Source organism: Panthera leo, chromosome A1, assembly GCF_018350215.1.
Source record: "Panthera leo isolate Ple1 chromosome A1, P.leo_Ple1_pat1.1, whole genome shotgun sequence".
Taxonomy (NCBI): Eukaryota; Metazoa; Chordata; class Mammalia; order Carnivora; family Felidae; genus Panthera; species Panthera leo.
This window is the reverse complement of record NC_056679.1, coordinates 147133885-147160635: the sequence shown is the minus strand read 5'-3', so window position 1 is coordinate 147160635 and position 26751 is coordinate 147133885. Positions and strand designations below refer to the sequence as shown.

Sequence of the window (26751 nt, the reverse complement as noted above, 5' to 3'; positions counted from 1 at the left end):
TTTCTTCATACGTTTAGGAGTGAATACATAATGTAGAAGTCTCTAGGATTCAAATAAACAAATCACCTACTACACACTTTCTAGCTTCTCTGTGCTCTCTATCCTTTGTTCTGCCTATTTCCAAAGTGTTCTAGCATTAGAGGGGGCTCATTATGACATATCTTGCCATCTGCAGTGGCTTCCCTTTTAAACCCGTGCATTTCTTTTGACCTCTGCAACACTAAGGCTTCATATTTGACCTGAGATAGCATCCAGTGTGAAGAAAAACACAACCGCATGGCATAGGAAAAAATGGCTAGATAGCTGATCATTGGATTTGGGACTATGATTTATCAGTCAAATAAAAATCAGTGGTTGGCATGCCAACAATATTGCTTTATAACAATACATCTGAGGCAGTGCCCTGTGGTATTTATCCTGATATGCATTCACCAACAAAATCATAAAAGATGTAAATAACTTAAAAGCATGGGAATATGCCCTCTGCATAGCAGTGTTTGAGTATTTACAATTGGTATTCAACTCAAGTTTCTTGAAGCAACAGAATCCTACCTTTAGCATTTTACCTTGGCATTTATACCCCTTTTTAGCTCTTTCTTGTGCAGATGTATGTTTTGTCAGAAGGCAAGAATAGGTATACATCTGCAGGTTTTTGAATTGCAGGCTTTTGACTATACAGACAAATGTTTCATCAAACCATGTTGTTATCTTCGTAGTTGGTAGAAGATGGATTGTTCAGTTTAAGTGGAAGCCTAAGAACAAGTTACTGAAATCTTGCCTGGCTGCAAAAGTGCATTCAGCACTTCAAAAGCCCATATGTTTTTCTCATTTGAAAGAATGCTTCTTAAGCAAACTAAAACACATTCTTCTACTTGCTGTAGCAACATTGTTTACTGTAGTAGGATGGTAATCTTACTAGATTTTGTTGACTTTTGTGAACCATCTCAATACAAATTTTGACCTTTGAGTATTAAAGCCCATAGGCCCTGCTATTTAAACAACATCATCATTCTGCATCAATATTCTAAAAAAACTGACTTTCCTATTATAATTTAGTTTATTCATGGTTTTAATTTTTCCTCAATTCAAAACAATTAATTTAAGCTGATAATATATCATAATTGACTTGAGATAACACAGCGTGAAGAAAAGCATAACCATATTTTACAAGAAAATAGCAAGATGGCTGATAATTGAATCTGTAACCTTACAAATGCTGGCTTTTATTTCAAACATGATCTTTCCCCTACTTGCAAAAGCTGATTCTTATATATTTTCAAGTTATCCCAGCATACCAAGAAAGCCTTTCGGATTTTAACACACACCCAGTATGTTGAATCTTCAGAGTGATAATATCTACATTCAGAGAATTAATTCAATTTCAAGGAAGAAGAGAAGCAATTCCAAAAAGCAATGATTTGTTTTAATTTACTTTAACCCATGATGACAGAGAGCTGGCAATTTGTATGGCACTGTGCTAAGTGCTTTGGAAACATAAATAATGCAAAAAGCATGGTTTCTACCTTTACAAAGTATATTATCTAAGAGAAAAAAAAATGTGCACAAATAGTTGTTGCTTATCATTTAACCTGGAAACCTCTGAGCTTTCCAACGTGGAAAATAATAGAATACAGTTTCTATAGAATCGGAAAATTTTTTAGTGGCCACATATCACAGAATCATCTTCAAGACTGCAACGCAACAAAATGAACTTTTCTCTAACGTGCACATACATTTATGTGCCATCCAAATAAGCATAACTAATTCTTGAGAACTGTTTTTATGACTTTGTAATTACTAGTTCTTCTAATCAGTGTTACTATGGTCACATGTGAAATTTATGCCCTGATACAAAGAAGCGATATTTAGGTGTGGAGAGAAACAAACATCACCAAATGGGATCTCCATTCTAAGTTATTTTAAGGTGATTACTTCCAGTGCTGTGACCAGAAGCTGACACTCGAGGTCAGAGAGAGGGTGCTCATGGGAATTTGTGAATGACCAAGTGGAGGGAAGGCTATGTTGTGCATACGCACATTTCCACACTGTGTCCAGGGAGCTCCTTTGCCACCTGTCACTGTCTCCTACATCCAAACCAGTGCATCCAAGCCCCATCCCTGAGAGCAACCTTTCTTATACTTCCTGTCTTCATTCCCTTTCTTGCCTTCGGATGCCACCCCCAATACCAGAAAAATGATAGCCTGAGAGAAATTAGAGCAAATGTGTGGGCGGTTAGGTGACAAGTCTCACCAGAAAAAAGAAAAAAAATCTTCAGGGTTCCTTTTTTTTTTTTTTTTTTTAATTTTTTTTTTTAACGTTTATTTATTTTTGAGACAGAGAGAGACAGAGCATGAACAGGGGAGGGGCAGAGAGAGAGGGAGACACAGAATCTGAAACAGGCTCCAGGCTCTGAGCTGTCAGCACAGAGCCGGACGTGGGGCTCGAACTCACGGACTGTGAGATCATGACCTGAGCCGAAGTCAGACACTTAACCGACCGAGCCACCCAGGCGCCCCCTTCAGGGTTCCTTTTAACCTCCAGGCCACACAGCATGAGGAATAGTGGCCTTGACCTCTCCCTCACCAATTCAGAGCCTGACCTTAAGACATCTCTAAAATAAAAGAAACGCTAGGAATAAAGGAAAGGCCGTGGTCCAGGGGGCACAGAAGGAGGTTAATGCTTGAATCAGCATTAGTTTCTGCAGTTTTGGAGATCATCAGTAATCCATTCGCTAGTGCTTGTGTTCAGCACGATTATCGTGCTATGCTAAGCACAGCAGAGGACTCACTCCTATGAGAAGATGAGATGCTCAGAGAAAGAGAAGACTAGAGACATTTAAAGGAGATTTATTTCCAACGTGGCTTTAATTTGAAATCCTTTTCATTCTGAAGATGTCTGGATATTGAGATAGAGCAAATGAAAGTAGTGCATTCCTGTTACAGATTCAGCCGTGCATCTCTCTTATTTGAAAGGCTTAATCAGCACACCCAGGAACAAGATGTGAGACATCTTGAGGCACTGCTTACTTGTCAGCTGCAAGATCAATAAAATGCAGACACCATTCTTTGCCACACTCCAGAGAATGAGTTTGCAGAGTGAGAAGGACTTCACTTTGAAACCATTTTATTCACACCGACTTGGCGAAGGCAGGGAAGTTGCCCTAGGGAGGGCACCTGAGGCTTGGCCCTGGCTGGCCCAGCTGTTCTTGCTCAACCTGCCAGGTGACATTACTCACTGGTGCAGAGTTAGTCTGAACAGTCCAGCTCAGGTCAGAAGGCATTTGCAGGCCACTCAGGCAATTCAGGGAAAGCAGTTGTTTTAACTGACCATGTAAATGATGTCTAAAAGCCTCTGGTAATCGATGTTGCTTGGACTCATTAATTTAGGATTGTTGTTGAACCTGACAAAAGTAAGCACAATACTGAAGATGCATAAACGCAGATCTAGCAGCCAGCAAATACAGACTACCGTATTCTGCTACCATAATTGCCACTGATCAAATTGCCACTAGGCCCACCTTAGGGATAACGGTGGACAATTTTTAGAAATACTTGGTAGCTGTTGTGTGGCAACTGGTTGAAAGAGAAGTAGTTTGCTTGACTGTCAGTCCATGTTTTTCATTAGTAAAGAAGTATTCTTCTTTCCTCAGCATACAATTTCCAAAGGAGGCCTCTGTATCTGTGTACTCTTGAGAGAATAGGTGAAAATAATTTTTAATTTAAAAATGAATTACACAAATAAAATGTTACAATATTACCTGTCATTTTTGTAGTTTATCTTTCATGTTTATTTTTTAAAAAATAGCTCCCTCTGCAAATATTTATTGTCTGATAAAATCAAGGCTTACTGGGGTGCGTGGGTGGCTCAGTTGATTGAGCGTCTGACTTCGGATCAGGTCATGATCTCACGTTTCTTAAGTTCCAGCCCTGCATTAGGCTCTCTGCTGTCAGTGTAGATCATCGGACGCCCTCTCTCTGCCCCTCCCCCACTCGTGCTCCCTCCCTATCTCATAAATAAATAAACTTTAATTTTTTTTTTAAAAAAAGATCAAAGTTTACTGCTGGATGCCATGAGGGATATAATCCCTATTTGCAGAGGGGCTCACTGTTTTGTGGGACAACAGATGTATGCACACAGTACATGTGAATGAGTTGGGGGTAGGTAGTTCTGAGTATGGCTTGAGCACTGAGGCAGATTTTCACTTTTCAATCCTGTCCTTGCAGCCTGATTGATGTGGCTGCAGCTCAGTAGGGTCTGCATGACAGCAGCAGGTGGGACAAAAGAAGGTCCTCCCAAGTTAAATCCAACAGCAAGAGTAATATTTGACAAAATTTTCAGGGAAAGATAGGATTCAACAGTGTTATTTGTGAAATATGGGAATCCCAACTAAAGGGGACACTGTCTATGCTGTCTGGCATCTTTGAACATACTGCATTTCTTTCCTCCACCGGACATTTCAATATTACTAGGTCTGCCCAACTTTACCTTCTAAATATTTTTTGAACCCTTCCTCTTCTTCATCCCTCTTTCAGATCTGCATCATTTTGCATTTCTACAATTGTAGTAGCCTGCTATTCGGCCATAATTTTTCCCCTCTTAAACCTACCTTCTGCGGTATAGCAGGAATGATTGGTATTAAATGAAAATATGACGATAGTTAGAATCCTTCAAAAAATCCAAGCAAGTTCTCTCAGCAAGTTCTGGTCTGTCTACACTTCATCTCTTGACCATCCCCACCCCAATCCATCTTGGTCTAGTGGTACTGAAATGCCTCTGCTTCTCTAATCATACCAAGCTTGTTCCTGTCTCTGTGTCTTCCCTTCTTTCCTTCTTCACTCTGCTAGCTCCCACTCTTTTCCTGAGAGCCTTCCGTGAGCCCCAAGTGGTTTATGATTACTTCTTCCTATGTCCCATTGAATTCTGTGCATCCACTATCACAGATACCATATTAAAATGTGTTTGTTGTTGTTGTTAATTTCTGTGTGTGTCTCTTCCACTGGACTAAAAGCTCCTTGAGGAAACCAGTGCAACAAACTTACTACAGTAGCTGCTTCTCACTCACCCGGAGATCAGATTTAGTGACACCTCTTGAAAGGCCATCTCTGATCACCCAACACACCTCCACTTGCCTCACCCATCTTTTTTTCTTTACTTATCATTTCATAGTACTTTCTTGTTTATTCAGGTATTTGTTTACAGTTTTTCTCCCCACTAGCATATGAACCCTTCGAGACCTGAGACCTTCTCTGCTTTGTTTATCCTGGTATTGCCACTGCCTAGAAAAGTCCCTAATACATAGGATGCCTTTAATAAATACGCAGTTTTCAAAACCAAATTAAATGGAGGATTGATGGATGGATGGGCACATAGTAAGAGGTCAATAAATTAGTTGGAAGTGAATTAGCCTATCCCTATTAGATAACCAAATTAAATGAATGGAGGATTGATGGATGGTTGGGCACATAGTAAGAGGTCAATAAATTAGTTGGAAGTGAATTAGCCTATCCCTATTAGATAAGCAGTTCATAGGCCAATAATGGTAGTAGGTGAATTTTTTAACACCTATGTGGCATAAACCACCATGAAAACCTCAATATTTACTTCTGTGGCTCTCTGCCATAAACTGTCATCCATTGTTTTAATGTATCCCAATTTAGGAAAGCTCTGTCTTATCCTGAATGTCACTAGTGATACTCTACATGTTATCTTGATGTTAATTGTCCTATCCTGTCTCCTGGTATAAGCACACACACACCCCATATAAAATAACAGCAGAAGAAAAAGATCCAGAATTAACCTTTGAAGAATTACTTAACTCTTCACTTGCTCTTCAGTTGCTATTATTTTATGGGCAAAGAATCGGCTTCAGTTTCAGACTCATCTGGAATTGAAGTTCATCTGGAAGCTTAACTTCCCTTCACAAAGGTTTTCTCATTTATGAAATAAGTGTGTTAACCTTTTTTCTTTGAAGTACCATTTTGCTGATGTGAGAAAATACATGTGAATGCTCTTTTTGAACTTCAGAATGAGCATCTAGTATTATGTTGTTCATCAATTATTATTTCATATTTGTTCTCTATTTGTTGATAGTGATGATGATATGTATCTCCATATTAACTTTATTTTGAGCATCTTATTGTTCACTGCTTAAGGTCACTTAATCTTAGGTGTATAATTGCATTCTGAATTGCAACTCCTCCATTAGTTTTTGTAACTGCTGAATTAATAGGACATTGGGGAAGTGGATAGCACAGGCAAAAGGAAATTGGATTTTGAACTTTTTTATTATGACGACATCCATTTGATTGTGATCCAAATGATTAGCTAGTGAAGAAGAGCTACTGTTGTGACAACTTTCGGTGTGAAATAAAGTATATGCCATGGATTTGCTTACGAGGTTACTTTGTGGAAAAACATAGCCCCCAATACCAACATGCATCACCTATTGACTAAACTCAGTGTATATACAAACCACCACGGGCACCTAAGGATGCAACACTGTGTGGGACCCAGTGCCTGCCCCAGAGAAGCTAAAAGTCCAGGATCACCTCAGTAGTATGCTCTAAAGAGAAACATGCAAGTGACATTCTTTTTAAACAATTTTTAGTTATAAAAGAAAAGCACTTCTCACAGCTGGTGAATCACAGTGTCACCATAACCCCAATTTTTAAAACAAGAAAAACTGAGGACCACTAGACAGTAAGGAAGTAAGCTGGCACTTGAAGGATGCATGCTTCATTCAAGAACCCTACACATACTCATGTTTCCTCTGGTGTGCTTTATTGATTTGCAACATACAGTATGCAAGCGAACATTATAAAAACTTATTTTTTAAAGTGTGGAGTTGAGGGGCGCCTGGGTGGCTCAGGCAGTTGAGCTTCCGACTTCGGCTCAGGTCATGATCTCACGGTCTGTGAGTTCGAGCCCCGCATCGGGCTCTGTGCTGACAGCTCAGAGCCTGGAGCCTGCTTCAGATTCTGTGTCTCCCTCTCTCTGACCCTCCCCCATTCATGCTCTGTCTCTCTCTGTCTTAAAAATAAATAAACATTAAAAAAAATTTAAAAAATAAATAAATAAATAAATAAAAGTGTGGAGTTGAAGACTGAGAAAAGAAATACCAATAAATTTGGCATCACAGCAGTGGGAAAGCTCATGTAAAAATGTTTTATAAGCTGTAAAGCCCTATAAAGATATAACACGTCACTTTATATTTTTTAATTGTGTTTTGTTTGAATTTATGTGTAGTGAGGGCATAACTAAGATCGGGATCCTTGTGCCAGAGTAAAAAAATGATATACATATAGGTATATAGACACAAATATATATATATATATATATATATTTTTTTTTTTTTTTAATTGTTCATGGGTATTTGACTTATCTGATAATATAACAGTGTTTGCTGACATGTTAATTAATAATTGCTGACATGTTAATTAATAAGTGGAAGTTGGTAGGTTAAGAGTATCAGTGAAGTAGACTTACTGAATAGTGTGGTTTGAGGTCTAATCTCTCCCCTTTAAAATGGTTACAGATTTGGCGACAATGTCCAATTCAACATAAGGGTTTTAGAAGTACCCAACTAAATGGTGTAGAGTTTTTTCTAAGGCCATCATGGAGTTTAATTATATATTAAATTAAATTAAATTAAATTAAATTAAATTAAATTAAAGCTGGCTCTTTCACTCTGCTGTTCTACCGACTGGCCTATGGTCTCCTATTTACTGACTTGTAAATGATCTCCTTGCCTGTGGCATTTTCCCATCCAAATGTTGCACAAATTCAAGACAAGGATGCTTGAGATTCCTTTCATGGCAATATCCTTAAAAAGCCAGCCTCCTGCAATTGTCTAAAATCAAAGTATCATCATGAAAGTCTCCTAGTGCTTTTATGAAGTCTGGAAAGATTTTTGAAGTTTAAAGTGGAAAGCAAAACAAGAATCCAAAGGTTCAACATCTGAGGTTTTGAGGTTAGTTTCTCTGGAATGTGAAAATCAGATTATTACCTCTCCTAATATTGCAATTCTAAAAATGAATGGCTTCTTAATTGAATGACTTCAAAGTGATATAGTACGTCTACCTAAAAGTATATAATTTATCAGTTGTCAATAACCAAGGTGCAATTTTTGTTGTATTAATTCCATCTTTACTGATAAAGTCTGATTAAGATCATTACTTTTCCACATATTTTCATCCATTTTATAAAAAGCGTCCCAAGGTTTTAAAGCCATTGGAGAAATGTTAGTAGGTAATGTGCTTGAGCTACCTATTCCCTGAATATGGAATACAAAGGAGAAACATGTTTATGTTTAATGAAAAAATGGTTACCAATGAGAAACATCTTTTTAATTTTTTAAGATAAATAAAATTAACTTTTATAGTGCAGCTGCAAAATTATTTCTTTTATATTCTAAGTGTAAACATTTAATTAGTGACAAGTGTTGGGCTTCAATAGTTATTAAAATCCAGAGTATGCTTGGTGATAATCACTGATCAAGTTGGCTTATTATACTGATAAGTAATGTCAGTGTACTCCTTTCATCTTTTCAGGAATTCTTATCAATCAGCATAGTATATTTTATAATGAAATTATCATATTTATTGTACAAATCTAACTTGACAAAATGTTGAGTATAATGTACAACCTAAATTAAGAGAACTATCATAATAGTACTTATTCTGAATTTTCAAACCTTAATAAATTTAGTTTGTAGTGAAATTTATGAAATAAGAAATTCATATATATACTTTTCAGGTAGATTTGCCATTTGATATCCAAGAACGTATTATTTGAATTGCATTATGCTTAATGTTAGAATTTAAAATTTTTATTAAGAAATTTTTCTTAAGTTTCCAAGATAACAAATTTAAATAAAATTAAATTAAAATGTTAGTACAAAACACCTATATGTTTAGCTATGAATTTTGAATTTAAAATATTAGAAATATAAATATTTTAACATCTTAATTTACTTATTGGTGTATGTAAGTTATGTATAATTCAGAGAGTTTACCTACTTAACTTCATAAAAATAATTTTTCTACATGTTTCTATTATAACATATTTCAAGTTATTATTAAAAGTTGACATATTTACATGTTGCCATTTTTGTTGGAAGCATATCTGATGATGTTTATAAAAATTAAAGTTAAAAAAATTTATAGTGGTGGGAAATGTAAAGTCAGTATGAAAATGATTTTGACACAAAACTCAGATATAGGCTAGTCAAGAAACAATGGATCAAAGATATTTATTGAGGGCTTGCGATTAATGAGGTATGCTCATTTCTGAAAATGTAAACTATGATGTAGGTCCTTTAAGGGCATTGCACTTTGGTTGATGTGATCAACAGCCCAGGGATGACAGTGCATAATGCAGAGTCATAATGCAGGAAGGCAGTATCTATTGAGGTGCCACACTCAAAGCAAAGGAAGAAGAGAGTGTCATCAGGAAAAAGAATCATTTCCTTCATGAGGAGTTCCAAAAGCATTATGGTACAAAATAAATTCATTTAAAAAATATCTCCCATCAAATCTAACAGCCACATTTTAAATGTGGATTATTTCTAATACATTCACAATTTTTTCCTGATTTGTTCCCAGAATGCTCAGGCCCATTGGGAATCGAAGGTGGAATCATATCAAATCAGCAAATCACAGCTTCCTCTACCCACCGAGCTCTTTTTGGACTCCAGAAATGGTATCCCTACTATGCACGTCTCAATAAGAAGGGGCTTATAAATGCATGGACAGCTGCAGAAAATGACAGATGGCCATGGATTCAGGTAACACATGGGATGGGACAAGGTGACTGCCAAGGAATGACCAGAGTCATTTCAGAAAGAATACAAATCACAGCCCAAAGTGTGACTTTTCTTCATGGTAACAGAGGACAGGATGATTCAGCTGAGTCCAAATTGGCTATGAAATCTGAAACTGTGGGATATATGTACGTTGACTGTAAAGTGTATTGAGGGTTAACAATGTTGAAATTCTTGGGGTATAAATATTGCTATTTTTTTTTATGTGAGAGACAGCACATGCAGTGCTTGAAAGCCAGGGAGGGGCAGAGTGAGAGGGAGGGAGAGAATGTTAAGCCAGTTCCAGGCTCAGAGTGAAAGGAACTCTATTTCACCACTGTGAGATTATGACATGAGCCGAAATCAAGAGCTTAAACAGCTGAGCCACCCAGGCTCCCCTAGAAGGTTTCCACATAGGCCCCATGTTAACATTTGGCCACAACTTTTGACACTTCAAGAAAATAAAAAATGCATGTTTTCTTTCTCTGTCTTAGAAGTGGTTTCACATGCACAGAACATATAATGTACAGAATAGATAACGCGAATACCAAAAATGTCTTCAGCACCCTCTTTCAATAGCTGAGGGTTTTTCAACTCATACTCTTCTATTTATTATCACCAGCCAGCTACTTTTTTAAACAGAAAAAAACATGATATACCAAGATCGTAAGTGATTTCCCTAAAATGGGATGGATGGTAATAATACCAACACATTGTATTTTATCCAGTTAAATGCTTTCTGAGGACTTACCTTAAGTAATATGTAAGTAAACTACACATTAGGAAGACAGAAAAGATGATTAAAGCATGATTTCTGTGAAAGATTATACCCCTGTTGGGGAGAGCACATTAATAACCTGTAACAAGTCATTGAGTGTGTGCTGAAGAGAAGGAATACCCAGTATACAGTGGGTTTAGTGGAAGAAATAATTATCATGAGAAAGCCTGTGGGAGAATAGCTTTTTAGGTGGGCCTTGGAAAATGCCTTTCAATGGAGACTAAAAGCCTACAGAGCAGCATGATCAAAGATGCTAAGTGAGAATCTGGGGAACATCATATAGAAAATCATGACTTGTGTATAAGTTGCTAGAGGAACATGTTCAAATTTAGCGAGTGAGGTAAGTGTGCCTTAGGATTCACACATACTAAAAAGTTTGGGGCTTTTTCCATGGAGCTATTACAGAATTTTGATTTAAGTAGTTGAGCGATTTTGTTTACTATGTATTTGGAGTCAGAGGTAATTTTTAACATGGAAATCCATGATTTGACATTATTAGGTGCAATGTACAGGCATTGATTTACGGGAATTTAGTAGAATGAAAAGTTGATCTATGGCCAGGTAACATGATTTCCATACCTTAAAAACTGGGCCAAAATCCCCTTCAGATTTTTCCTTTGTTCAGGTTTCTTGTGAATTTTTACAATTAATTTATGGCTCCATGTGTTTACCAGATACTGTTTTGTTTGATGAATTTATTTTTGCATGCATTTGCAGAAATTGCTTCTTAGATTACACATGATTTTTCTAATCTGTAGCTACATGTGCAAAGAGAATTCCAGATAGTGGAAATGGCACATTTATACACTTTTGATCCCAAGCTAATGAATATACAATTAAGGTTTAAAATAGATGAGAACAAAAATGCCTATATTTTATTGTTAAAAATCGTTGCAGAGACCATTTTTTTAAAAATCAGCTTAGTTGCCTGTTATGAAATGCATTTGTGGGATTGTAGTCATGATAAAGCTTTAGAAATTAAAATTAATAGCAAAAATTGCACAACACTGTGAGACAATGTCACTAGATTGCATCTGGGTTTGGCAAATTATGTTTGAGAGCTTCAGTCATTGCCATGTTTTAATAAACCACAATAACATCCTTTTGCAGTATTTTTACTGAGAAACACCTTATTAATGTTTCAGTCCTGACTTTTCACTTTATTTTGTCCCACTTTATTGCCTACCTTAACCTTACACATCATTCTGCCTTCCAAAGTACAAGTCAACTTTAAGTTCTCTTTATCCCACTAGTTATAAGTGAAAAATAACCTCAATGGAATAGGACAGTGGTTGACTTTTAGAGAAATTTAGATTAAACATAACTTTATCAACTTAACTAAAATAATTAAATACCTCTTTTAAGGGGATAAAATTATTATTATTATTAGTTTGCTTTTAGTCTGAAGGTGATAATGAACTCTCACAGAAGAACAATACAGGCACATAAAAAGTCTTTTTAAAATATTTTTTAAGTTAAATTTTAGTTAACATATACTGTAGTATTGTTTCAAGAGTAGGATTTAGTGATTCCTAACTTACGTATAACACCGAGTGCTCATCCCAACAAGTGCCCTCCTTAACACCCATCACGCATTTAGCCCATTGTCCACCTAGCACTCCTCCAGCAACCCTCAGTTTGTTCTCTGTATTTAAGAGTTTCTTAAGGTTTGCCTCCCTCTCTGCTTTTCTTATTGTTCCATCCCTTCCCCTAGGGTCATCTGTTTTTTCTTAAATTCCACATATGAGTAAAATCATATGATATTTGTCTTTCTCTGACTGACTTATTTCACTTAACATTACACTCTAGTTCCATCCACGTTGTTGCAAATGGCAAGATTTCATTGTTTATGATCACTAAGTAATATTCCATTGTGTATATATATACCATCTCTTCTTTATCCATTAATCAGTTGATGGACATTTGGGCTCTTTCCATAATTTGGCTATTGTTGATGGTGCTGCTATAAACATGGGGTTCATGTGCCCATTTGGTAGAGACCTAGTAGTGCAATTGCTGTGTCATCAGTAATTCTAGTTTTAATTTTTTGAGGAACCTCCATACTGTTTTCCAGAGTGGCAGCACCAGTCTGCATTCCCACCAACAATGCAAAAGTGTTCCCCTTTCTCTGCATGCTCTCCAATATCTATTGTTTTCTGAGTTGATAATTTTAGCCATTCTGACAGGTGTGAAGTGTTATCTCATTGTGGGTTTGATTTCTGTTTCCCTGATGATGAGTGATGTTGAGCATTTTTTCATGTGATGTTAGCCATCTGAATGTCTTCTTTGGAAAAGTGTCTGTTCATGTCTTTTGCCCATTTCTTTACTGGATTCTTTGTGTGTTGGGTGTTGAATTGGGTAAGTTCTTTATAAATTTTGGATACTAACCCTTTATCCGATATGTCCTTCACAAATATCTTCTCCCATTCCATCGGTTGCTTTATAGTTTTGTTTGTTGATTGTTAACTTTGCTGTGCAGAAGCCTTTTATCTTGATTAAAGATAGATTGATTTTTTTTGCTTTTGATTCCCTTGCCTCGAGAGACATGTCTAATAAGAAGTTACTACAACCAAGTTCAAAGAGGTTACTGCCTGTGTTCTCTTCTAGGATTTTGATGGTTTCCTGTCTTACACTTAGATCTTTATTCATTTTGAATTTATTTTTGTGTATTGTGTAAGAAAGTGACCAAGTTTCATTCTTCTGCATGTCGCTGACCAATTTTCCCAGCACCATTTGTTGAATAGACTGTTTTTTCCATTGGATAGTCTTTCCTGCTTTGTTGAAGATTAGTTGGCCATACATTTGTGGGTCCATTTCTGGGTGCTTTATTCTGTCCCATTAATATATGTGTCTGTTTTTGTGCCAGTACCATATTGTCTTGATGATTATAGCTTTGTATAATACAGCTTGAAGTCTGGAATTGTGATGCCTCCAGCTACAGTTTTCTTTTTCAACATTACTTTGGCTATTCAGGGTCTTTTCTGGTTGCATACACATTGTAGAATTGTTTGTTCTAGCTCTGTGAAGAATGCTAGTGTTATTTTGATAGGGATTGCATTGAATGTGTAGATTCAGGTAGTATAGTAGTATAGACATTTTAACCATATATGTTCTTCCAGTTCATGAACATGGAATGTTTTCCATTTCTTTGTGTCCTCTTCAATTTCTTTCATAAGTTTTCTATAGTTTTAAGCATACAGGTAATTTACATCTTTGGTTAGGTTTATTCCTAGATAATTTTTGGTTTTTGGTGCAATTGCAAATAGGATCAATTCTTCAATTTCTCTTTCTGCTGCTCCACTGCTGATGTATAGAAATGCAACCAATTTCTGTACATTGATTTTATATCCTGTGACTTTACTAAATTTTTCAATTCTAGCAGTTTTTTGATGGAGTTTTTTGAGTTTTCCACGTAGAGTATTGTGTCATCTGCGAAGAGAGAAAGTTTGACTTCCTCCTTGCCAGTTTGTATGCCTTATAATTTTTTTGTTGTCTGATTGCTGAGGCTGGGACTTAGAGTACTATGTTGAAAAACAGTGGTGAGAGTGGACATTCCTGACCTTTGGGAAAAAGCTCTCAGTTTTTCCCCATTGAGGATGATATTAGCTATGGGTCTTTTGTAGATGGCCTTATGATCTTGAGGTATGTTCCTCATATCCCTACTTTCTTGATAATTTTTGTTAAGAAAGGATGCTATGTTTTGTCAGATGCTTTGCATCTGTTGAGAGGATCATATGGTTTTCATCCTTTCTTTTATTAATGTGCTGTACCACACTAATTGCTTTGTGAATATTGAACCAGCTCTGCAGCCCAAGAATATCCCCACTTGTTCATGATGCATGATTCTTTTAATGTGTTGTTGAATTTGATTTGCTAGTATCTTGTTGAAAATTTTTGCATCTTAGTTCATCATGGGTATTGGCCTGTAATTCTCCTTTTTAGTGGGGTCTTTTATGTTTTTTTAATCAAGATAATGGTGGCTTTAGAATGATTTTGGAAACTTTCCTTTCATTTCCATTTTGTGGAACAGTTTGAGAAGAATAGGTATTAATACTTCTTTAAATGTCTGGTAGAATTCCCCTGGGAAGCCATCTGGCCTAGGACTTTTGTTTGTTGGGAGATCTTTGATTACTTCCAATTTCTTTTCTGGTTATGGATTTATTCATATTTTCTATTTCTTCCTTTCTCAGTTTTGGTGGTTTATGTGTTTTTAGGAATTTGTCCATTTCTTCCAGATTGCCCAGTTTGTGGGCATGTAACTTTTCCCTAGTATCCTCTTATAATTGCTTTTATTTCTGTGGTGTTGTTTATTTATTTTTATTTTTTTAACGTTTATTTTTTGAGAGACAGAGAGATGTAGAGCATGAGCAGAGGAGGTGCAGAAAGGAAGAGACACAGAATCTCTCTCTCTCTCTCTCTCTCTCTCTCAAAAATAAATAAACATTAAAAAAATTTTAATCTAGTTTGTCTGATATAAGTGTGGCTTTTTTGGCTTTTTTTTTTTTTTTGACTTATGTTAGCATGAATAATGAGTCTCCATCCTCATTTTCAATCTGCTGGTGTCTTTAGATCTAAAATGACTCTCTTGTCAGCCCCATATAGATGGGTCTTCTTTTTTTTTTTAATCAATTCTGATACCCTATGTCTTTTGATTGGAGCATTTAGTCCATTTACATTCAGAGTGATTATTGAAAGATATGAATTTAGTGCCATTGTTTTACCTGTAGCGTTGGTGTTTCTGGTGATGTTCTCTGGTCCTTTGTCGTCTTTGTTGCTTTGGTCTTCTTTTTTATTCTCCACTCAGAGAATCCCCCTTAAAATTTCTTACAGGATTGGTTTAGTGGTCACAAACTTCTTTATTGTTTGTTTGTCTGGGAAAGTCTTTATCTCTCCTTCTATTCTGAATGACAGCCTTGCTGGATAAAGAATTCTTGCCTGCATATTTTCCCCTTCAGCACATTGAATATTTCTTGCCACACCCTTCTGGCCTGCCAAGTTTCAGTAGACAGGTCTGCTACTACTGTATGTGTCTGGCCTTCTGGGTTAAGGATCTTTTGTCCCTAGCTGCTTTCAGAATTCTCTCTTTATCTTTGTATTTTGCAAGTTTCACTATGATATGTTGTGGTATTGACCTGTTTTTGTTGATTTTGAGGGGAGTTCTCTGTGCCTCTTGGACTTGAATGTCTATTTCTTTCTATTTCCCCAGATTAGGGAAGTTCTCAGCTATAATTTGTTCAAATAAATCTGCTACCCTTTTTTTCCACTCTTGTTCTTCTGGGTCTCCTATGATACAGATATTGTTTTGTTTCATAGAATCACTTAGTTCGCTAAGTCTCCCCTCATGTAGTAATTTCCTTTCCCTCTTTTACTCAGCTTCATTATTTTCCATAATTTTATCTTCTATTTCACCTATTCTCTCCTCTCTTCTTCAATCCTCATTGTCATTGTATCCAGTTTGTTTTGGTTCTCAGTTACAGCATTTTTTATTTCATCCTAACTTATTCTTAGGTCTTTGATCTCTGCAGAAAGGGTTCACTGGTGTCTTCTATATCTTTTTTTCAAGCCCAGCTAGTAGTCTTATGACTGTTGTTCTAAATTCTTGTTCAGACATATTGCTTATATCTGTTTTGAGCAAGTCCCTGGCTATGATTTCTTCTTGACCTTTCTTTTGGGGAAAATTTCTCTGCGTTGTCATTTAGGCTAAATTTCTGTCTTTTGTGTGTTTCAAAAGATTTTTATGTTTCCTGTACCTGAGAGTAATGCTATATTAAAAAGGGGTCATACATTGTCCCCTTTAATGCCATTAGGTCTGGTATTTCAGCAAATGTTTCTGATACTCTCTGCTGTTGCATTTTGATTGTTCTTTCCCAAACATCAGTCCTCTGCAGCACCCCTCTTTGCTTGCAGTGGGGGGTGTTTGCTTTGTTAGATGTGCTTTGATTTGTTTGTTAGGGTAACCCTGGAAAAAAAGGGGATAAAAGCCTGATTCCCACCCCCCCCAAAAAAAAAACAAACAGAAAAGGAAAAGGAATGAAAAAAACAAAAGAGAGAATCAAAAACTGTAAGGCTAATTCCAAAGAAAAGGGAAGAGAAAGAAAGAAAGAAAGAAAAAGAAAGAAAGAAAGAAAGAAAGAAAGAAAGAAAGAAAGAAAGAAAGAGAAAGAAAGAAAGAAAGAAAGAAAGAAAGAAAGAAAGAAAGATTTAAGCCTTATCTGAGAGAGAGAGAGAGAGAGAGAGAGAGAAAGGAAATTAAAGAAACAAAGAAGAAAGTATAAGCCTGATTCCAGAAGAAGAAGAAGAAGAAGCAGAAGAAGAAGAAGAAGAAGAAGAAGAAGAGGAGGAGGAGGAGGAGGAGGAGGAGGAGGAGGAAGAAGGAGGAGGAGGAAGAGGAGGAGGAGCAGGGGTTGGGGGGAGAAGGAGAAGGAAGAAAGAAGGAAGAAGAAGAAGAGAGAAAAGTAAGCCTGGTCTGTTTCCATGAGAACTGTGGGTGTCGTTTTCAAGCACTCGATTTTCAGTGTGCTTGGTGCATGGAGGATGCTGGCTGTGCTGGTCTTGAGGAGAGGCCCAGTGCACAGTCTCACAGTCAGTCTCACCCCAGTAAATAAGCGGTTGCCACACACAGGGGGATCATTGTTTGGTGTAACTGGGTCCCACCTCCACAGCGGCCACAATGCTGCTTTCTGGAGTCCCACCATGTTGGTCTTGAGGGGAAAATGGTGCCACCGCAATCTCTTGTCCCCAGACGAGAGATCTCACACCCCATCCTGTTCATGCAGCCCTCACAGAATACTGAGGGCAGTCAGTTCTCCCTTTGTGGATTTTCTTTTGGCATGTGGCTGGGATTCAAAACTTGAAGTCTTAAAGGACCCAGCACAACAGGCTCCTCTGAAACAGAGCCTCTCCATGCTGTGTCTTAGGTCCTTTGTCCCAGAACAGTCCCACACCTGTGCAGTGTGCAGAATCTATGGTGTAGCACTGATAAAAGCAGCAACAAAGCTATATTTCCTCTGGATGCCTCTGTCCCCTGCTGCTGAAAAGCCTCTTGCTGGTGCCTGCAGGGTTTTTGTCCTTGGGGAGGCAATATACTCTCTTTCAAAAGTACTCTAGGAAGGGGAATGTCCTCTCTCAATGTGCCCCAGAGATCTCTACACCACACTATGCCCTCTGGGACCACCTTCCCTCTCCCCAGGAGTGTGTGCTCCAGCTCCACTGTGGAGAAAGTTGCACATTTCCAAAACCTCAGAATTGGAACTCCAAATGCTATTTGCAAAAATATCTGAGACACTCAATACTTCTCACTCCCCTGTCTGTGGTCTAGAGAGGTTTTCCTCTTGTACAAAACCTATGCTACCCTCAACCCCTTTTTCTCTCCCTTTTGTCTGTCCACAAAAAGGGTTCCCTCCCCTCTGTGGCACTGCCGTTTTCTCTCCCCCAATTCACTTCCACGCACCTCACAACCGCCACGCTGTCTCCCTCCAACCTTGGAGACCCTTCTCCCGGTCCTCAGAACAATTTCCTGGGTTTTCCAACTGATCTGACCTCAATACAGCTGTTTGAGGGACGAGGAAATTAGCCAAAAAGTCTTATAGTAAGGAAGCCAAAAAAGCCCAAAAAGGCTTTTATATCAGATGAAACAGTCTTGTGTATAATGGGAAAACTGAAAACTCACAACTTTCATTTAAGAAATGTTTTGAGATTACATTCAGAGTTATTATGTTATTGTATTCTTTAATAACATCTTATTTCCTAAGTTATTTTTTAAAAGAAAAAGTGTATCCCTTTCTTAAAGGAAAATCATATCTAAGAGACTCTGGGAAGTCTACTCATGTACGTGTACCAGATTTTCTGTTTGAACATTATTAACTTCCCTTGTCACTTCATTCTTTTGTTTATACTCAGTACTTCAAATGAAACATTTGAGTACTTTGCTTAAACTCACTTATAATGAGCACAGTATCCCCCTAATCTTTCAGGTGTATGACACACTTACACTAATTAGTATTCAATTCCATTTTCTTCCGTGTCTTGGTGAAATAAAAACTGAAATTGCCATTTTTTTTTGAAATTGCCATTTTAAATTTACACACTCAGTGGGCAATTATTGAGAGTTCCACAATGTTTATAATTGCTTTTGGATTTAAAGGGTTAGTGCAGTAAATACAGTTAAACAAAACTTTTTCTCCCCGTTTTTGTTTTTCTGATCTTATATTCCTTACCTATATATTTTTCCAACTAATAAATAACCACCACATTAAATACTGACTACTTCTTTAACATCTTGGAATGTCAGTTTTTCTTTCTGACTAATGTATTTGAAATAGCAACTTTGCACAATTATGGAAATATGTCTTATCATATAGGTAATCATTTAAAAATGTATAAGTTTATTTAATTCTTCTGGGCACTTTGTTAACTGATGAAGGCCTCTGAAAATGACCATTTTATTTATTTTTAAAGATAATTATTTTATATTCATTATTTTTATTTTATAGATACATGCGGTAAAATATTTATTTTTAAATTTCTGAGGTGATTTTGTTTCATGTATATACATTCTTTCTAGATTGCATGTACATTATATTTTCATCTAGTCATTTATTCATCCAAGCAGCAACATTTACTAAATGAATGTCTATTCTGTAGTCTCTGTTCTATTAGGCACTAGAAGGAAGACAGCAGTGGCCTTCAAGATGTTCTGAATCTAGGATATAGAAGAGTGAGCAACGTAGACATAACAAGATATTATATATACCCTGGTCTTACATCATCTGCTAACCATTTCATTTGAACAGTAATATTTTATTATATTCAGCCTATTCTAATAAAACTTTTGTTAAATGGAAAAACTAATTTAGCATAGCATTTACGGAATATGAGAAGAGGAATTGCCATTACACTAGGTATTTCATAGCTATATTATTACATACTGCTCTGTGTGATGGGTATACCAAAGCAAAGCCATGACTTTCCTTTGAGACTTAATCTGTCAGTAGTTGTGTCAGTACAAGTATTTTACCACTGAGAAAAATAGGTTTGGATCTTTCCCTTTTAAGTAATTCATGACTCTTAGAAAATGTGAATATAACCTTAATATGTTTCCTCTCTATATGCCACAAAGTTTGTGTGTGTGGTGGGGGTGAGAGAGAGTTACTTCTCAAACTTCAATATGCACAGGAATTGTTTGAGTCACTGGGTAAAAATAGAAGCTTCTGGATTGCCTCTCACAACTGCAGCAGGTCATTCTCAGACCACACTGAAAAAACATGTCTCATCAGCTCATAAAGCCTAGATTTGTCCTGCCCCAGATACATTAATAAATAAATAAAATAACACTTTTGTTTGATGATCTGGGCACTTTGTTTTTTGGAACTGCAAGTAGTGATAACTGCATGAGTAGGAAAGGAAAGAATAGTGAAGGAAAATGAGGAGGGATAGCAGGAAATATGTGACCCACAAAAGGTCTCCTAGCTGGATGGAGGCAGAACCACGTTAGATATCCTAGCCAGAAGTGCACCCAGCTTTAGCAGCAACTCATAAAAAGCATTATCCATTAGTCATAAGGATTTTATGTCTTTATTAGTCATAAAGAATTTTCATCAATTACCGTCCCTAAATGGCTATAGATTCTTTGTTGTTAGAAAATTTAAAATATCCCAAAGCAAGACCATCTGAGTTTTGCATTTCAAACCAAATAATAGTTAATCTGAAATACACGGACCCCAGTCAGATTTATGTGAGCACAAGTTGTGTTACAGATTTACATTTCTGGAGTAGACATTCCGTGTCTTTTTTTAACTTTGTGAACAGTGGGATTTAAAATGCCGCAAAAAAAAGCAGAGTAATCATCTATTTCATTTCAAAAGCCTGTATATAATGTGTGTGAAAACTCTTTTGGTACTTATAGACAGCTGGAGCTCCTTGAGGCATAAAAATCATTTTTAAAAACATAGGTTTTAAGAAGTAGATTTTCCTTTTATTTTCAGGTTGTTTCCTAGTTACAGAACCTGGATTACATTGACTCTAACCCATCTTCACTAGTTCCTACATGTTTTAGCCTATTTTTTCTCCCTAAAAAAGCTACCTTCTTAGATACACTGCTTTCATACTAAACACCTCTCTAAGGCTAATTACATCTAAACATTAATATACTACTCCTTCCAGTGATCTCTTTCTATAAACAGTCATCCTAAATGAAAATTTACTTTTTTCCTTTGTTTATTAGAGCTAAGCTTCATCCACAGCTGTGTGTGTCTTTTAAGTTACTTTTTTTTTTATTTTTAAAAACAAACAGATACTTAGCATTAAGTAAAAATGACTTGATACAAGCATACTGAAAAATAATGTTTACTCTGTTTGGTCATATATGACATTTATGCTAGTACTAATGCACACTTCTTGCTGATGAACTTTAAAGGATGCGTGTTGGATCTTAAGTCAAGATTCTAGGAGTTCTGGAATATATGATTAACCATATAGCCAATTTTCTCTAATTTAAAAGGAGCTACATCTGGAATCTCTGCTCTAAGCTGCTTCCTCTCTGACTTTGCAGCACCCAGGGCCTCACTGACCCGGATTTCTTGCTGTTCCTCATGTGTATCTGGCTGTTTTCTGCTGCCGTACTTAGGCCCATACATTTCCTGTTTCATCTGTTGACCAGCTACCAGTCTTCTTTGGATTCACATCCTTAATTCCATTCTGTATAAAGTAATTCCTGGAATTTCTCCTTTTTATCTCCAAAGATAGAAGTGATCACACTGTTCTTTTTTTCCACCCTGCCCACTATATGTTTCCGTCACTAGCAGCTAACATTCTTTATGGTCACTGTTTACCTTTCTCTCTCCTCCTATACTGTAAGTCACTTAAAAGTAAGAATTACACCTGGTACCTGGGTGGCTCAGTTGGTTCAGCGTCCAACTTGAACTCATGTCACAGTGTCACGGTTCAAGGGTTCGAGCCCCACATCAGGCTCTGTACTGACAGCTTCAGTTTCTGTGACATCTCTCTGCCCCCTCGACTGCTCATGCTCTGTCTCTCTCTGTCTGAAAATAAGTAAAATATAAAAAAATTTCTTAAAAGAGTAGGAATTATACCTGATTAGGTCTATTTCCATAGCACCTTGAATAGTAATTTAAAAAAAAACTGTTAAATAGATGCAGATAATTGACTGATAGAAGAATAAAGAATGTTGAGCAAAATAGACGGAAGACAATGTTTATTTTCACATGGTAATTATACTGCTCTGAGTGGTACTAGGATTGTCCAGACAAGTCAGTTCACCTTCTATGTTCAGATGTTATAAATGGTCACTTGAACCGTGTCATCTTAGCACACTTCCTTTGGTGCCATATGAGATACATTTATCCACACTGTAGGTAATGCCTCACCCATCTGGGCGACACAGGAACCAGAATTTCTGTAAAGCCCGATGACCCATACCTTCCTCTGTAATCACTGCAAACCCCCTTTATAAGCAACATCAGACAGACATGGGTAATATTTGTAAGGTGTTCTCCGGAAACAATTAAGGCTGCTAACTAAGCCTTTAATGCCAAACACCAAAATTTTCATCTTCTCCTACCCTATTTAAGTTTTTCCTGAAAAATGCAAAATATTAACTGTTTGTTTTAGCTTCTTGCACATTTTTTATAAATTTGTGATCATGTTCACACAAAAATTTGAAACTTTAGAGAGTAACTGTTGTTAAAGTAACCATATCTTCTCTTTCTAAGATGAATTTGCCCTAGACAAAAAAAAAAAAAAAACGGTTTTAAAATACTAGTATCACTCTAGCTTATGTAATTTGTAATTTTTATTTACCCGCAAGAAATGTCAAAAACATACAAACTTAAGCCTTCTTACTATTATTCATAAAATATAGAATGTATAGAGTTATAGGAAATTGTATTAATGCATTTTTTTAGCATCTGTTGGACTCTGAGTAGATAATTCAGTGAACCACCCCTACATAAAAGACTGTTTCATTGAATTTGCTGCACATTTTTAGCCATGCAGAAAACATGTCCAGCTTAACTTTTGTACTTACAAAGGTTAAGATTTTAAGTGCCTTGTAGTTCCCTCAGTTCCCATTATCTTGTGACCATTACCACAGTGATTTTATAGTTTTTGATACTGTTGAAAGTGAAATAGAGATAATCTGAATTAATTGAAAATAACGACTTGCTATTGTCATGAAAAAAATAGAACACTCAAAGTTTAGAATCTCTGGTTTTACAATTTAACTTGATCACATTGATGGCAAACTTACTCTGGTTCCCTCTTCATACCTCCCCACATGACCATCTAGCCTGCCTCTGGGCTGTCTCTTCCCATTTCTGACACTTAGGACAGAAGAAGGGTAATACTCTGACTTCCACTCAACTTTCAGAGTTTCTTACTGTAGCTTTTCTCTTATATTGCTTGACATGGTCCTCACTATTCCTGTGATTGTGAATCCATCTTAACCAAAGGTGTTAAACCTGCCTATGGGAAATGCTGTTTATGAATTAGAATCAGCCACGGCCTCAATGTAACAATTGTTCCTCAGAGGGCAAGGGCAGAGAGGGTCTGCAGGAAGCCTGTCCTGAGTCCTGAGAGGTGAGAAATGCAGAGAAGCAGGGGGAAAAGTAAGAGTTTGAGCTAAAGGTGTGATTGTCTCTTCATGTTTATCTACTGGGAACCGGTGGAATTACTGTTTGGATTGGGCTGAAGGAATCCCTTATTTTCACTGTAGACACTGAACAAATTTGTTCTGCCCCAACGCCTCACTGAAAAACCCCCTTGTTTTGAAAATGTGACCAAGTACCGAGCCACCTAACCTGATTCTGAAAGCTTTATTTTCTTGAGACAGTAATTAATTTGGAACCATTTCGGTTTGGGGGACGTTGTTGTTTAAAACTAACTGAATGTGGTTAGACCTAAGTGCAGAAAAAAGTCACTGTATTCACCTATACTTAGGTTACAAGTGAGTCTCATTAGCCATAGTATCTTGTATTAGCTTCAAGTTAATCTCACAATTAGCACTGTGTGCTGTTACAGTTGCTTTACATATATTGACTATGTATTTCCAGGTAATTGATATTGTCTTATCCCCATTATTCAGATGGGGAAATCTAGGCACAGAAAGGGAAGTTGTCCAAATTTACTGAAATAGTAAGTTGCATGGTTGGGATGTAAACACGGGCAGCTTGTGTGAGGCCAGCGCTAAACCATTCATATCCTCTGTACTATCCTTTCTTTGACAACTCTTGGAAGTTCTCTTTTCCTTTTTTTTGAAGAAGGGATGGGCACTGCTAGTGGGCATGGGGGAGTCTAGCATTTTCTTAAGGCCTTATAAAATAATTGTTGTATCCTACAAAATTTATATTTGCCCAGAAGCAAGCAAACACCTCTAGCCTGGGGCAGTAGTTGTCAAAATCCAACTACATAAAAATTACCTGGAGAGCTGTTTAACATGGTCCTCATCCTTAGACTGTCTAAATCAGTAGATCAGAGTTGGGACCTAGGGCACTACATAGTGAGCAGACACCCCAGGTGGATTCTGGTATTGTCGATCCTGAGAAAAAAGGAGTAATCACAATCTAGTGTGAGAGACATACCCTCTCTTATATGTGCCCTTTCACTCTTAGAAACAACTGAAATAAATTCAAATATCAGGGAACAGTATACTGTTCTTCAAAACGAGACATCGATGTGAAACATTTTAAAATACTGAATGGCATCAAGACATCACAAATCCAAGACCAAACCACCTAAACTGCTTTGGTGATATTTTATTATTAACTCGTCTATATCAGTGTATGCCATGAGTAGAATCCCCATTCTTCCATGAACTAGATATAGTAATGCTTAATTGTTTTCAAAGGATTTTTGTCTGTAACATGAAGCCTTCAATAATTAAGTCATAATTAAATAGTAAAAGGATTATAAAAATATCCACATCCTGTAAGATGAGGCTTTAAATGATTTATTATTAAATCCTCAGCTGGGTCTTAGGAGTCTTTAAGGAAGAAATATTTATTTTCCGTTATTTTCCGTTTTTGAGGATGATGTTAAGGAAGTTGTTCCAGACAGAGAGAACAGAATGAATAAAATCACAAGGGAACTGGAGGGAACACAAGGTCCAGCAGGGACCAGTCTTTACTGAAGAGATGGGTCTACGTAGGGGGAATAGGAGGGTAAAAGTCTGCAAAAGTAAAGAGACACTAAAATGTGAAAATACATTAGTGTCAAACGAGGTGGCACTTGATGGTTATTGAAAGGTTTTCAGCAGGGTATTGACACTGTCAGAACTAGAGTTCAGTAAGATGAGCTGTCAGTAGGATGTGTTATGAGTACCCAACACAACGCCGAGTAGTTAGGAGACAGTAAAGTTTCATCAAGTGAACATTGTGCTGAATGCAGAGGCAAGCCTAGAAGCAGGCACACCACTTAGGAGGCTTTTATAGCTAACTGCCCAAGGAGAACCTGAATTACACTGGCAGATGTTGAAATAAAAATAAGAGATTAAATTGTAAGAGGGCTTGAGGGCGCAGCACTGACAATTGATTGAATTGTGTGTTAGGGGAGAGGAGGAAGAACAAAAAAAGAAATATTAAATTCCAAAGTTTTGAGCTTGAGTGAGATTTTGGTACCATTTATAGAAATATAGAGGTCAGGAAAAGGAGTTGGTATGGTTGGAAAATGCTGAATATATTTTGGGTCTGTTTTTTTTTTTTTTTTTGAGAGTGAGAGGAAAGAGAGAGAGAGCAAAAGCAGGGGGGAGAGACACACACAGAGAGAGAAAGAGAGAGAGAGAGAGAGAGAGAGAGAGAGAGAGAGAGAGAGAATCCCAAGCAAGCTCCACATTCAGCAGGGAGCCCCATGTGGGGCTCAATCCCATGACCCTGGGATCGTGACCTGAGCTGAAATCAAGAATCAGATGCTCAACCAACTGAGCCACCCAGGTGTCACCTCTATTTTGGGTTTTAATGTTTGATTTACTTGGAGAAAATACTAATTGTGTCCAGCATGAAGTTGAAAGCGAGTTAGTTTGCTGCTCTCTACAGACATTGGAAGTAGATTTAGTGGGCATCACTGACATGTGACATTTCTTATTGCTATTGACCATTTGTGAGTCACGTGACCACACCTAGTGGAATCAGAGGTAAGGTAGTATCCACTTAGAGTTGAAATAGCTATTTGAGGGGACAGATGGGGACTCTAAAATGAAGTACTTCCCACAAATGGTGAAACTTCTGTTTCTTCTAATTCCATCTCCATCAAAAGAGTTTATAAGACAGTAGCTCACCCAAGAGCACCATTGTGCAGCACCCTTGGGAAAAAAAGAACTGAACTTTGAGCTTCTGAATAAGTGTAGCCATTCTATATTAACACCTTTTCAGGGCATTCATTTTCATACCATAAGTCAGTTCCATTTTCTCCATGTATTTCTTTTTAATGTTGTTATTGCTGTGGCTGCTGCTGTTTTCCCGAGAATTGATATAGTTAATTAAAATAGTAGCTATTTCAGTCTAACGTTGGTGTACTTAGTATAGATTGTTTTATTTTGTTGTGATTTTTGCTTCTTAAAGAAACGATAAAGATCTCATTTTTTCCGCAAATGGGCTCTCAAATTTCTTGTATCTATTATATATTCAATGCTTCAGTAGTTTTGAAGTATTTGTCCTGAGTTCATAATACATAGTCTATATTTTCATTTCTCAGATTTAAAAAACTATGTTAAACCCAGTTCTCCTTAGTTTATTACTATCATTAGTGCTGTTAAGAGATACAATGCTGAATTTCAGATATAGATGTCAATTTTTCTATCTTAGTTTTCCTAGCAGGAGCCCAACCTAAACCAGTATTTTTACATGACAGCAGCTTTCAAGATGCTCTTAAACTGAAATGTGATTATCTTGCAAAAAAAAAAAAAACAACAAATAAGACATTTTAATATTACCAGTGGATCTTAGCTTTCCTTTTCTTAAGAGCATTAACCCAGATTTGGACAGATGTATATAAATGTTGAAAGAAGACCACATTATCTAATATTTTTTTCAGAATGTTTTCCTTACTTTCAGATCTGCTGTAGATAAACTAGTATTTATTGGGCAGCTACTCTTTTCAGAGAGCTATTTGGGCAATCAATAAGTTTTGTGTGCTCATGTAGAGGTTACTTAAGTAGATAAAACAT

The 26751-nt window shown here is 36.8% G+C and overlaps 1 protein-coding gene across 1 annotated transcript in view; it reads left to right on the top strand.

Moving 5' to 3' along the window:
* The window catches only part of EDIL3 (EGF like repeats and discoidin domains 3), a 320227-nt gene that overhangs the window by 168653 nt on the left and 124823 nt on the right, over positions 1-26751 (top strand). The window contains exon 8 of the mRNA XM_042955963.1: positions 9603-9784. Coding sequence (XP_042811897.1) covers positions 9603-9784 — 182 coding nt within the window. The remainder of the gene's footprint in view (positions 1-9602; positions 9785-26751) is intronic.